The sequence below is a fragment of the Micromesistius poutassou genome (assembly GCF_964030765.1).
Source record: "Micromesistius poutassou genome assembly, chromosome: 15".
Lineage (NCBI taxonomy): Eukaryota > Metazoa > Chordata > Actinopteri > Gadiformes > Gadidae > Micromesistius > Micromesistius poutassou.
This window is the reverse complement of record NC_140285.1, coordinates 17,459,902-17,474,599: the sequence shown is the minus strand read 5'-3', so window position 1 is coordinate 17,474,599 and position 14,698 is coordinate 17,459,902. Positions and strand designations below refer to the sequence as shown.

Here is a 14,698-nt window from a genome sequence, read left to right as displayed (position 1 = left end):
CGTTTGACCTGCATAACCAGAGCCCTGTTGTTTATGGAGCTCTTCTAGATACTCAATGACACTTCAACCCATTAAAACATTTGAAAGAATACAAATGAAGTAACAGAAAGGGGGACGGAGGTGACGAAACGTTTGACGTTCAAATACATTTAGAAAAGTGCACTTTGAGAGACTCTGAGAGGCCAGAGCAGCAGAAGGAGAGATCCACCTTGTCTCGCTTCCCGAGGTCATTCCCTTCCTCCCTCCCCTCCTTCCCTGTCTCCTAGGCGACGACTCCTTGAGGATGTCCCAGCTGAAGGTGGGCTCGGCTGCTGACATCCCGCTGGACATCGGCGACCTGGACCTGAGTCAGCTGACGGCGTCTCTGACCACGCCCTCTGGCCGCGAGGAGCCCTGCGTGCTGAAGATGCTCCGTGACGGACATGTTGGTGAGTGTAACCCATGGCAACCGTGGTGCAAGGAAGGAGGAAGTTTCCATGACCAGTGCATGGGGCCGACTAGTACCCAGGTGTAGTTGACCTCCGACACTTTCGTCGTTGGCTCGAGTTAGTTTCCTGAGTGTCACTAAATGTTTTCAGAGCGGTTAGAGAAATGACCTGCCGAGGTTTCTGCCTTCTGCCGCGCTGCCGTTCTGTTTGATATGAAGCAGCTTCATGCAGACTGATACTGTGTTGATATGAAGCGGCTGTGTACCGTACAGACTGTTGTGTGACACTGCGTACAGACTGTGTTGTGTGACACTGCGTACAGACTGTGTTGTGTGACACTGCGTACAGACTGTTGTGTGACACTGCGTACAGACTGTGTTGTGTGACACTGCGTACAGACTGTGTTGTGTGACACTGCGTACAGACTGTGTTGTGTGACACTGCGCACAGACTGTGTTGTGTGACACTGCGTACAGACTGTGTTGTGTGACACTGCGTACAGACTGTGTTGTGTGACACTGCGTACAGACTGTGTTGTGTGACACTGCGTACAGACTGTGTTGTGTGACACTGTGCTGCGTACAGACTGTGTTGTGTGACACTGCGTACAGACTGTGTTGTGTGACACTGCGTACAGACTGTGTTGTGTGACACTGCGTACAGACTGTGTTGTGTGACACTGCGTACAGACTGTGTTGTGTGACACTGCGTACAGACTGTGTTGTGTGACACTGCGTACAGACTGTGTTGTGTGACACTGCGTACAGACTGTGTTGTGTGACACTGCGTACAGACTGTGTTGTGTGACACTGCGTACAGACTGATACTACAGTAGATGTAGTTCTTCTTTAAAGGCTCCTTTCCTCCCCGCCAGGCATCTCCTTCTTCCCCAAGGAGATCGGCGAGCACCTGGTGAACATCAAGAAGAACGGCCGCCACATCCCCAGCAGCCCCATCGCCGTCACCATCAGCCAGTCGGAGATCGGAGACGCCAGCCGCGTGGCCGTCAGCGGGCAGGGTCTGAGCGAGGCCCGCACCTTCCAGCCCGCCCACTTCATCATCGACACGCGCAACGCAGGTGTGTGTGTGTGTGTGTGTGTGTGTGTGTGTGTGTGTGCGTGTGCGTGTGCGTGTGCGTGCGTGCGTGCGTGCGTGCGTGTCCGTTTTAGTTACTGTTCTTTCATATTCAGCGTTTTGCCATTTCTCCTTTCATTTCATTTTCATTTCTCCTTCTTACCTTCATTTCTTAGTTTAATTTCTTCATTTCTTAGTTATTTAAGTTTCACCAAAGTACATTTGGTGAAGGAATGTTAAAAGTCCTCATTAATTCAAACCATTGAGACTGGTGGGCAGCAGCTTCCACTGGTCGGCTCAGGAGCTGCATGTCAAAAACAAGCGTCGTTGAGGATTCTCTTTGTGTAAATACTGAGTGTGGTTTGTGTCTGTAGGCCAGGAGGGCTCTGTGAGTCGTCGTAGCGTTGGGGTCATTGTATTTGCCAGTGGGTTGCCTTCAATGTAAAAAAACAAATCACATGCAAGCTGAACGGCTTCAGCCTAGCCAGCGACATCAGTGTTAGGGTTGGTTATGGAGTGTGTGTGTGTGTGTGTGTGTGTGTGTGTGTGTGTGTGTGTGTGTGTGTGTGTCAGGCTACGGGGGTCTGAGTCTGTCCATCGAGGGCCCCAGTAAGGTGGACATCAACACAGAGGACCAGGAGGACGGGACCTGCAAGGTGACCTACTGCCCCACCGAGCCCGGGAACTACATCATCAACATCAAGTTCGCAGACCAGCACGTTCCTGGTAGGCCTCCACCGCAGGACCCCCACGGAGACCAGAACCCTCCCTGAGCCTGCTCCTCTGACACCTTTCTCTTGTGTGTGTGTGTGTGTGTGTGTGTGTGTGTGTGTGTGTGTGTGTGTGTGTGTGTGTGTGTGTGTGTGTGTGTGTGTGTGTGTGTGTGTGTGTGTGTGTGTGTGTGTGTGTGTGTGTGTGTGTGTGTGTGTAGGAAGTGCCTTCACAGTGAAGGTGACGGGCGAGGGCCGTATGAAGGAGAGCATCACGAGGAAGAGGAGGGCGGCGTCTGTGGCCAACGTGGGCAGCCAGTGTGACCTCAGCCTGAAGATCCCAGGTCAGCTCTCTGCCAGCAGAAGCCCTGCTCCCATGCTATTGGACGACGGCTATTTGAGTGTCTGCTGAATGCAACGACCAACCGTCCAGTGACCTGACCCACTCAGACCTGTTCTGGGTTTGAATCCTCTAGTGGGTCTCTAGGTCTGGTGGTCGGATGGTACAGATTACTGGTGCTTGCTTCCGATTGTTACAGCTGTTCGACAGTAAATTGTTTTTAAATGAGGTTGCACGGACATTGTTTTGTAGCAGCTTAAATTCTGTTGTAATTCGCTCTGCAAAAAAATTGTCTCTACTAAATCACATTCATTATCGCATTTGATTGAATTTGAAATTTAAAACATACCAGAAACATGTCAGCATTGACACCATTCCAACTCATGTCCAGTTAGTGTGTGGCAGTGTGCGTCCCTGGTCCAGTGAGCCTTGTGTCTGCTGGTCTCTCCCTGGTCCAGTGAGCCTTGTGTCTGCTGCTCCTCTCCCCAGAGATCAGCATAGCGGACATGACGGCGCAGGTCACCAGTCCGTCGGGACAGGTGCACAAGGCTGACATCATGGAGGGGGAGAACAACACCTACTGCATCCGCTTCGTGCCCACCGAGACCGGCGTGCACACGGTGTGCGTCAAGTACAACGGCTCCCACGTGCCCGGCAGCCCCTTCCAGTTCACCGTGGGGCCCCTGGGAGAGGGGGGCGCCCACAAGGTGCGGGCCGGGGGGCCGGGGCTGGAGCGCGCCGAGGCGGGGGTACCAGGTGTGTGTGATGGACGACAGCAGCAGCATGAGTCAGAGTGGCAGTGAGTAGTGGTGACGTAACGCTGACCTGTGTGCAGCCGAGTTCAGCATCTGGACCAGAGAGGCGGGCGCCGGGGGCCTCAGCATCGCGGTGGAGGGGCCCAGCAAGGCGGAGATCGCCTTTGAGGACCGCAAGGACGGGTCCAGCGGAGTGTCCTACATGGTGCAGGAACCTGGTGAGACCAGGAAACCGGCCGGCTCTGCGGGGGGGGGTCATGTCTCCACCCGTCTTCCGGGGTTCTGACATTATTTCTACAGTTGTCATGTTCCCTGTCCTTAAGGTCACTGTTGGTGGCGTCTCCTTTGGCTCATGGATCCACAGCCCTCAGTGCTACTGCTCTGTGTTCATGGCCTCAGGCGCAGAGATAACATCTGGCCCTGAAACATCTCTGATAGTATTGAGCTTCCTCAAGATGTATCAACTGAAGTGACAACTGGAGAAAGATGCAGATTTGTTTTTTTTAGAGTTGAGTGTGAGCCCCTTTCCACTCGGTCACTCGGTGTCAGACGAGTTGCAGCGACAGGAGATGAATGAATGTGAGCCGCAGCCCCTCAGCGCTGGGTAGTGTCCTGAGTGGTTCCTCACCGCGCTGCCGCCCCCTGCAGGTGACTACGAGGTGTCCATCCGCTTCAACGACGAGCACATCCCCGACAGCCCCTTCGTGGTGCCCGTGGCCTCGCCCTCCGACGACGCCCGCCGCCTCACTGTCGCCAGTCTTCAGGTGAGGCTCTGAGACACACACACAGGTCCGCCAGCGCAGGAACCGGCCCGCCGCGCGCCGCCGACAGTGCAGCAGCCGGAGCAGGGAGGGTAACGCCTAGAGCAGCACAGACAGACAGACAGACAGACAGACAGACAGAGAGACACAGACAGACAGACACAGACAGACAGACAGACAGACAGACAGAGAGACACAGACAGACAGACAGACAGACAGAGAGACACAGACAGACAGACAGACAGACAGACAGACAGAGAGACACAGACAGACAGACAGAGAGACACAGACAGACAGACAGAGAGACACAGACAGACAGACACAGACAGACAGACAGAGAGACACAGACAGACAGACAGACAGAGAGACACAGACAGACAGACAGAGAGACACAGACAGACAGACAGACAGACAGAGAGACACAGACAGACAGACAGAGAGACACAGACAGACAGACAGACAGACAGAGAGACACAGACAGACAGACAGAGAGACACAGACAGACAGACAGAGAGACACAGACAGACACAGACAGACACAGACAGACAGACAGAGAGACACAGACAGACAGACAGACAGACAGAGAGACACAGACAGACAGACAGAGAGACACAGACAGACAGACAGAGAGACACAGACAGAGAGACAGACATACAGACAGACAGAGAGACACAGACAGACAGACAGAGAGACACAGACAGACAGACAGACAGACAGACAGACAGAGAGACACAGACAGAGAGACACAGACAGACAGACAGACAGACAGACAGAGAGACACAGACAGAGAGACACAGACAGACAGACAGAGAGACACAGACAGACAGACAGAGAGAGAGACACAGACAGACAGACAGAGAGACACAGACAGAGAGACACAGACAGACAGAGAGACACAGACAGAGAGACACAGACAGACAGACAGACACAGACAGACAGACAGACAGAGAGACACAGACAGACAGACAGAGAGACACAGACAGAGAGACACAGACAGACAGACAGACAGACAGACAGAGAGACACAGACAGACAGACAGAGAGAGAGACACAGACAGACAGACACAGACAGACAGACAGACAGAGAGACACAGACAGACAGACAGAGAGACACAGACAGACAGACAGACAGAAAGACACAGACAGACAGACAGACAGAGAGACACAGACAGACAGACAGACAGAGAGAGAGACACAGACAGAGAGACACAGACAGACAGACAGACAGAGAGACACAGACAGAGAGACACAGACAGACAGACAGACAGAGAGAGAGACACAGACAGAGAGACACAGACAGACAGACAGACAGAGAGACAGACAGACAGACAGAGAGACAGACAGACAGACAGACACAGACAGACAGACAGACAGAGAGACACAGACAGACAGACAGACAGAGAGACACAGACAGACAGACAGACAGACACAGACAGACAGAGAGACACAGACAGACAGACAGAGACACAGACAGACAGACAGACAGACAGAGAGACACACCCCCCTGTGTCTCTCTCTGATTATGATGGTGCGTCCAAAGGTTTTGGAGCGACTACAGAAACGAGCTGCTGCTGCTGCTGCATTGTTGGGAGGTGAAGAGGCTTCTGGGATATTGAAGGACTGTGTGTGTTTCTCGTGCCCCGTTCTAAAGGCTGGCAACAGACGTGTTAATCCAGCGGCGCTACAGGGTTAAAGAGGTCTCACACGGGCTGTTTCCTTACTGCCTCTTCTCACCTGTCCCCTCAGTACCAACACACACACAACTCTACACTCATTGTACACACAGATCGATGGTGTGAACATGCAGTTACAACATAGACACACAACAAGTATGCGTATTCACCCACAGTTTCCTGATACTTTTCTGGCTGTTTTTGAAGCAGCCCCTCAGTCTTTCTCTCTGTAGCAGCCCTCCTCTTTAGCCCCGCTAGCGACCGTACGGTAAGGAGCCCCTGGACCCCGGCCTGCTCTGGTCCTGTCTTTGTGTCTCTGATGTGTGGAGGTCTGGGGGTGCCAGCGCTCAGTGTGTGAGTGTGTGTTGTCGAGCAGGAGTCGGGCCTCAAGGTGAACCAGCCGGCGTCGTTCGCCGTCAGCCTGAACGGCGCCAAGGGCGTGATCGACGCCAAGGTCCACAGCCCGTCGGGGGCGCTGGAGGAGTGCTGCGTCACCGAGATCGACCAAGGTAACCCACGGCGACAGGGCGGCGCGTGTCACAGAGGAGCTCACACGCCCTTCAACGTGTGCTTTCGTTTCTGTTTGATGTCCTTCCCACAAAGTGTTCCATGCCGGAGTAAAAGGAATGGATTGTTCATGTTAGATAATGGAAACTAAAATAGAATAAATTCTACAAATGGAAATGTATTTAATATAAAACGTGGTGTACTTGTACACAGATGGTGGTACCCAGTGGTCCCCTGACAGCCAGGTGTATTCTCCTGGGATCAGAAGAGCCATTAGTGAACGTTTGCATGTGGACGTTTGTGGCTTTCCATCACTAAGGGCTGCAAACCCAAACTGATGTTGACATGGCCAGAAAAACAGTGAGAGTGGGGGTGCTGGGGGCTTATCCTCTTGAGAAACGAGTATCAAACATCCAGCCACCTTCTTTTTTTAATATTAATAATAATAATATTATTTCCTTTGCGCCTGTTGAATGAGTTTCTGTGTGTCTGATTCAGAGCCCACAGCTAGGGAATGTAAAGCACTAATGGGGGGGTCAGGTCGCTCTATAAACAGAATATCAATATTTTAATAAAGGCCCAAAACACTAGAGGCCTTGTTGGATATGGTTTTCTTTTTGTTTTGCCAAGGGAATGTATCTCTCTCCTGGTGACGTCTCCTCAGTGTGTTGCTTCTCATTGGCTGAGGGTCTGCTCAGTGTCTTATGGTGGTAGGCCTTGTTCTAGTAGTCCTGTGTGGCTCTAGGCAACAATAAGCCGCCTGGATTAGGAAATAACCTGCACTCCGTGTGGGTGTCCCTGATGACGTGACTCTAGACATGCGTACATACTTGGTGTTCAAAACGTAACATTTAATAAGACTCAATAATATACATACTTTCTCCTGCCCCCCCGACCCTGAGTTCCTGTGTACGTGGTCATAGAGTCTCCAGTGAACCTGAGGTGTTTGGTTTTGCAGAACTACCAACGATAGCCCTTCTCCTCTTCTCCGTCACCAGATAAGTACGCAGTGCGGTTTATCCCCAGAGAGAACGGCCTTTATCTCATCGACGTCAAGTTCAACGGCAGCCACATCCCCGGCAGTCCCTTCAAGATCCGCGTGGGGGAGACGGGGCAGGCCGGAGACCCAGGCATGGTGTCTGCCTACGGAGCCGGCCTGGAGGGCGGCACCACCGGTGAGACGGCCTCCTACCGGCCCTCGGCCTGCTCACAGTGGAGGACCAACACGGGGCCACCTGTAGGCTTCACCTTCTGCTTGATCCCGTCTGTTATTGGGACCAACAGTCCGGGGGGGGGGAAAGGCTTCAACTCTCCTTCCCCGTAGATAATAATAAGCTCTGCTTCCTGTAGTCCAACAAACCGCTCTTCTCATTGAGTGAGACTTGGTCCGACACAATAACAAACAGACCAGATCAAGCTGAAGGTAAAGAACAGTTGTATTTCTCTGTAGGGATCCTTTCCACAATGTTAATATCATGTGAGCTGGTCGTTGACGGGCCTTATTGCCCTATAAGATTATATTGCAGCCTGTTTTTGCAGATTGTGGCTGCGCCGTTCTGGCTGAATACCAGACTGATTAAAGGAATTCCATGCGACCCAAAATGATCAGAAAATAGGGTCCAGGTTGAAAAATGCCAAATTTTGCTTTAATAAGAATAGACAAAAATAGGTGCCTAATATGATACGATTTGTAGAAACAAAACTACTAATCTTATTAGTACTCAGAAAACCAAAATGATGTTGAAGTAGACATTATTGACACTATATTCTACATTATTGGAACTATAATTTATTGATTAGTTTGTGTCTTAATACAATCCTACTGTATAACACTGGTTGTCTGGATGGCCTCTCTGACACCGCTCTCCTCCTCTTTGTCTCTCTGATCTCTCACTCACCTTTTCCTCGCTCTCCTGCTGTCTGTGTGTCCGTTTCTCTCCCGTCGTTCCAGGCACTGCTTGTGAGTTTGTGGTGAACACCAGCAACGCGGGCCCCGGGGCCCTGGCGGTGACTATTGACGGGCCCTCCAAGGTGAAGATGGACTGTGTGGAATGTTCAGAGGGCTACCGGGTGACCTACACCCCCATGGCCCCTGGCAACTATCTCATCTCCATCAAATATGGCGGGCCCTACCACATCGGTGGCAGCCCCTTCAAGGCCAAGATCACTGGTGAGCACTCGCACTCGTTAATGGATCACTGTGAGGACTCACACTCGTTAATGGATCACTGTGAGGACTCACACTCGTTAATGGATCACTGTGAGAACTCACTCGTTAATGGATCACTGTGAGGACTCACTCGTTAATGGATCACTGTGAGGACTCACACTCGTTAATGGATCACTGTGAGGACTCACTCGTTAATGGATCACTGTGAGGACTCACACTCGTTAATGGATCACTGTGAGGACTCACTCGTTAATGGATCACTGTGAGGACTCACACTCGTTAATGGATCACTGTGAGGACTCACTCGTTAATGGATCACTGTGAGGACTCACACTCGTTAATGGATCACTGTGAGGACTCACTCGTTAATGGATCACTGTGAGGACTCACACTCGTTAATGGATCACTGTGAGGACTCACACTCGTTAATGGATCACTGTGAGGACTCACACTCGTTAATGGATCACTGTGAGGACTCACACTCGTTAATGGATCACTGTGAGGACTCACACTCGTTGTGGGGAGTTTGAGATCTCCACCCCTAACGTGGGCCCTCTCCTGCTCCAGGTTCCAAGTTGGTGTCCAGTCACAGCATGCATGAGACCTCCTCCGTGATGGTGGACCCGGTGACCCGTGCCATCAGTGGCACCCAGCAGGGGGTCCCTCCAAAATCGGATGCCACCAAGGTGGTGGCCAAGGGTGTGGGTCTCACCAAGGGCTACATCGGACAGAAGAACAGCTTCAGTGTGGACTGCAGCAAAGCAGGTACACGGCTAGGACCTGACTGTGGGCAGCCCTCCACTGTCTCTGAAACAGGACAACGTGGGACTGATCGCTTTGGGATTATGTTTTTCCTATTTAGTGTGTTTGTGCATGTCCCATCTTTGACCTTTAACCCCGCTCCCTCCCCAGGGAGGAACATGCTCCTGGTGGGGGTGGACGGCCCCAAGGTGCCCTGCGAGGAGATCCTGGTCAAACATCTGGGGAACCGGATGTACAACGTCAGCTACCAGCTGAAGGACAAGGGGGAGTACATCCTGGTGGTCAAGTGGGGAGATGACCACATCCCCGGCAGTCCCTACCACATCACCGTCTGACACCACCCACTGCACCACTCATTCCTAGCAACTGAAATTCTTAATTATATAATATAACTATTGTTGCCTGTGATATTGCTGTTTACAAATTCTTTCCCTCGTGTGTTAACATTGAACACCCAGGATCCCCAGTTTCATCAAACTCGCCTGTGTCAATGTTTACACTAATTCAGCGCTTGCTGTTCAGCAGTAGGCGCGTTCCGGTGCTGCGTCGTCTGTTTGAGCGTTGGGTCGCCGCTACAAGGGTTCCTGTACGGGAACGGACGGCGAGGGGAACTCAGCGAGTGGGCAGAGCCAAAACACTGAGCCGCTGTCCAGGGAGTCCCTCAGTCGGAACGCGCCTAAATTAAATATTTGGAATCCAGATATCCCCTACTGCCATTTTTATTTTTTACAAAAAAAAAAGAGAAATCCTTTCACACTGAATATTACCACTACTTGTGGCACCGCTATCATCCTCCACAGCCCTGTCCAAATCATGTCCCCAAGTCGTCCCATGTTCACACATGGACAGCGCTAGCGGTTGTTCCTCGTTCTAGTCTTAACGGAGTGCGTTCCATGGAATAGCCTACGAGTGCGTAGCAGGATAAGGCCCACCCCACCCCTGGTCTTTGACTGCGTACACGGATCAGCTCTTATACAAACCCTTTACTCTGAAACGGCTCATTGAGGCTGAACCTATAGAGACCATGTATCTTCTAATACTGGTGCATGGTTTAGTCAATACAGTGGTGGCTGAATCCAGTCAGTGTGTTGATTGTAACGCTTGCCAACTTGCTCCCTCATGTTTAATCTGCTGCTAGTGTGATCCATTTAGGCACTCCTATTTTGAAACGTTAACTCATGATAAGATTGAGAAAAGGTCTACTGGCAAAGAAAGGGTGTGGTAAAGTATTACGTGGAGCGCAGGGGTGTGGCTCTCCGTGGCGATGGTTGGAGCGGAGGTTCTGGGGACAACCAAGTGTTTAGAGTAGCGTCCAGGCCTTACACTCTTAACGTTTCACCATGTTCTTGATCACAGGATCCAGAAGTATTCTCTGCTGCCTTGTGTTACAGCTCTCTCACAGGGACACACCTGAAGAAAGGCTTTCCATGTCTTACTGTTTCATACAGACACGTTGGTTTAGGGACAACAGAAGGGACATTTCTAGAGAGCGGCTTTACAGGAGAATATTTGTTGTGAAATTGAATCCACTAAAGAGAGGGACCTTAACAAGAAATGAGAACAAATGTTGCTTTGTTTTTCCTGCACCCATTGCGCTGCCACGCCCTTATTCTTTGGCTTTGTGTGTACTCAGTATTTTTGAAAAACAAATTGAAACGTCTTGAAAAAATAATGGGCTTTTAAAGTGTTTGTAAGACAGTATTTTGATAAACAATAAAGTTGTCTACGTATTTTTCTGTCAATCGTTCTTGTATTTCTTTTTGTAAAAATATATATTTCATCGGATGAACCCGGTTATTAACCGGTCTTATAAAAACGTGTTTCTTGTAAACAATATGGTCTTATTTTCACTGTCGATAACGTGTGAAATATAGCTTTACTTATTCTGGTATTGCTAAAACAAAAGTTGACATAAGCCAAAGCAAGTGAAAAATAAAACTACAATTTATAGGAAACCATAAAAGGTACAAAATGTATAACCACACCACCAGCGGGACTTTAATAATGTTGTAAAGACAACTATTTCTCCAGGTGTGGCGTGCGCCCTCATGGCGCGTGTCCAGATGTCGGCCCCGCCCCTCATGGCGCGCTGAGCGAGCGAGCACAGTCGCATTGGTGGACTGCGGAAGTAGACGCTGCTCCTGGGGGCCTGCACACACCAGGCCCCCAGGAGCAGCGTCTACTTCTGCAGTCCACCCGTGCTCAGTGGCCAAGCCTGGTATTGCAGTTTTTTAGCGGGCTGTGGACGGGTCCCTCAGATCATGGGGCCGGAAGTAGATATCCCCGTTCACTCCAATACAAGCGGGGAACAGGAATGTGTCTACCTCTCGCTTAAACCCCGCTGTCGCCTTTCGGCTTAAACCCCGCCCTACCACAAGGGTACTGGTGGCTTAAACCCCGCCCACCATAAGGGTACTGGTGGCTTAAGCCCCGCCCACCATAAGGGTACTGTCTTAAACCCCGCCCACCACAAGGGTACTGGTGGCTTAAACCCCGCCCACCATAAGGGTACTGGTGGCTTAAGCCCCGCCCACCATAAGGGTACTGTCTTAAACCCCGCCCACCACAAGGGTACTGGTGGCTTAAACCCTGCCCACCATAAGGGTACTGTCTTAAACCCCGCCCACCACAAGGGTACTGTCTTAAACCCCGCCCACCATAAGGGTACTGTCTTAAACCCCGCCCACCATAAGGGTACTGGTGGCGGTGGAAACGAGACACGTAACCCAACGAATCTCCCAAAAAAACAAAACTTTTTTTTTTTATTTTTTTTTTTCGTACACAAACAGACGAAGCAAGAAGAGTCTTAATGCAAAAATAAAATAAAGGGTTAGGAAAAGGGTTAGGAAATAAAGTTACCCAAGCAGCTCAAATAAAAGAAAAAAGCGAAAAGACGCCGTTAAGTATTTGGCAACGCTGCCAAAGATGACACACTTTTTTACAGCTATTGTTGGGGATACAGACAGGAACAACAACGTCCAAGGCGTTGAACGTGCCGCTACAGCAGCAGCAGCTAGCTGTGAAGTGGCGCTAGGTGAAGATCTGTGAGAAGACGTCAATAAGTAGGACTGTGTGTCAGAAGCGTGTGATGTGGAGAACAATCTATTCTCTATCTAGTCCCCTTTTCTCTCTCTTCCATCTCATCTCTCTCTCTCTCTCTATCTCTCTCTCTCTCTCTCTCTCTCTTACAATATCCTGCATCTTGTATATGGGTTTGTTTGTAGAATGATTGAAATGTCAATCTCAAGTGCAATGCCAATTGCAACCTCACTCACTCACACATACAAAGTCAATTATTCATCTTGGCAATATTTGCTAAGTATATGGCTGTTTGTGATGTTTTACTCAGTATATGACTGTTTGTGGGGGTTTACCCTAAGTACTTGTCTTGATGGTTATATTGATATTGATTTGATCTTAAAAAAAAGAATAAACAGTGCTGGCATTTTGGCAAAGGCAGGTGTTATCTGAAACCTTATTCTCTGTTGGGTTCCATCGTGACTATTTGTGTAGTGCTACACTTTGTGTGTTCTCTGCTTTCCATCTTCATTTTGGAGTAAAGAAGTGTATGCAGGGTTTAAAGGGGATTTTTTCCCCTCTCATCTCCAACCTTTACTTCTGCGTGGATTAGCTCTATCTGCCTATCCACCATTCAGTCTGTACTTTTTTTTTCTCCGTTCTCTTAAAGATCGGATGAGGTGGGCCCCATACATATCTTCGCCTTGGGCCCTCAATTTGCTAAATCCGCCACTGACTATCATTCACTGTTCTAGTGAAGGTAAGATAAATTAACTCAGGCATTTTAAATGTGGTAAAACTAATTATTAGGCAAACTTTAGGCTACAAACTAGGCTACAATTAAATGAAAAATGTGCTCCCTTTTTTGTTTGATTATACAGTGAAAGCGAAGCAAAGACATGAAACGATCGCGGTATAACTACTAACGTTATTCAACATTATTCCAGTTTTCCTACCATGGAGTTGGATTAACATTACTGTATGTGATGAAAACAGGACTGTCTACTTACTGAGGGGTGTTCCACAAAGCCGGTTTTATCACTTACCCAGCTAAGTTAACCCAGGGTTAGCGGCAACCCTAGGTTTTCCGTTCCAAAATGACCACGGCATGTAAGTTGCTATGGAAACATATGCTCTCAATCAAACCTGGTCGGAGCAGGTTTTGCGCAGGTTAGGTTTGGAAGATAACCCGGTTTTGCTCAGAGTAGGCTATTTAAACCCACGTTTATCGCAGCTTTTACGTGTTCGCCTATTGATATCGGAGCGCAAATAATTTGTGCAATTCACAGAGAGATTAATTAGACCACGGCTCGACATATTGTCCTTTCCGGATGACTTTTTGCTGGAGAGATATAGTTTTTCACGTGATTCTTTGATATATTTAAATAGCCTTCTCCAACCCTACATTGCAAATGTTACCAATCGTGGATCTGCCCTCAGTTCACTACAAACAATTTGCATAGCTTTCCGTTTTTTTGCGACGGGTAGCTTTTTGTACAGTGTAGGAGATGCTGAGCACATAGGCAAAGCTACCGTCTGCCGCTCCGTGCGTCTGTCTTGCGCTGAAGCGGTTGTTGCGTAACTTCATGGAGTTTCACCAACTTGCAGGTCAGCATTATCTACTTTAAGTGTTCCCAAATGGCTCCGAAATTATCCTTGTTGACTTTTCATCTGGGTGTTATATTTCAGGATTTCCTAATGTAATTGGGTGCATTGATGGCACACATCCAATGTGAGCAATACATTTCAACAGGGTGCGTTGCATTATTAACATATCATAGACCTCATATAATTGTTGTGCTTGTGCAAGATAGCTCAAAGTTTGTATTTGATCGCAGGGCAATTCGATGGGGATCTCCTAGGAGATCGAGGGTATCAATGCCTCCCGACGCTCATCACCCCGTACCCTAATCCCGCTCCTGGACCACAGACAACATTTAACCTGGCACACAGCAGAACCCGCGTCAAGATTGAAAATACATTCTGGATATTGAAGTCCAGATTCCAATGCCTACGTGGACTAAGAGTTTGTCCGGAACGGGCATGCGATGTAATTGTTGCATGCGCCGTCCTCCACAATATAGCCACTCTGCGCAAAGAGATGCCTCCCCACTTTACCCGTTCCTCGAGGAGGAACACATTCGCAAATGTTTGTAAGGGCTGACAAAGGATGCGAGACCACATTTGCAGAAATCATTTAAATAAAAAATAATAATAAAAACACTTTTCTTCCATCATTTTTATTCTTTAGTTGCTGAGGGAGGAAAAATAATAATTAGTACCTTGATCGGTAAAATATGCGGCCCGTTTCGCCATTTTGATCAGGATTTCCATGATCCATACATCACGTCTTTATAGGTTTGCCGTGAACGCGCACAACCCTGTGTTAACCAACCCCGTGTTGATTGAACTAATTCATAACCGGTGCTGTGGAACAGACAGCTCTGGGTTAGTCGGCACAGGATCGGACAACCTAGAGTTCAGCGTTAACTCTGTGTTTG

The 14,698-nt window shown here is 49.4% G+C and overlaps 1 protein-coding gene across 1 annotated transcript in view; it reads left to right on the top strand.

Annotated features, from left to right (window-relative positions):
- LOC311360169 (filamin-A-like) overlaps positions 1 to 10,910 on the top strand; it is a gene marked incomplete at its 5' end in the record, with an annotated part of 17,230 nt that extends 6,320 nt beyond the window's left edge. The window contains 12 exons of the mRNA XM_084480261.1: positions 267 to 428; positions 1,303 to 1,506; positions 2,076 to 2,228; positions 2,434 to 2,556; positions 3,042 to 3,308; positions 3,388 to 3,525; positions 3,956 to 4,071; positions 6,117 to 6,249; positions 7,246 to 7,422; positions 8,199 to 8,417; positions 8,985 to 9,182; positions 9,330 to 10,910. Coding sequence (XP_084336387.1) covers positions 267 to 428; positions 1,303 to 1,506; positions 2,076 to 2,228; positions 2,434 to 2,556; positions 3,042 to 3,308; positions 3,388 to 3,525; positions 3,956 to 4,071; positions 6,117 to 6,249; positions 7,246 to 7,422; positions 8,199 to 8,417; positions 8,985 to 9,182; positions 9,330 to 9,514 — 2,075 coding nt within the window. The 3' untranslated portion in view covers positions 9,515 to 10,910. The remainder of the gene's footprint in view (positions 1 to 266; positions 429 to 1,302; positions 1,507 to 2,075; positions 2,229 to 2,433; positions 2,557 to 3,041; positions 3,309 to 3,387; positions 3,526 to 3,955; positions 4,072 to 6,116; positions 6,250 to 7,245; positions 7,423 to 8,198; positions 8,418 to 8,984; positions 9,183 to 9,329) is intronic.
- Positions 10,911 to 14,698: the final 3,788 nt, after the last annotated feature.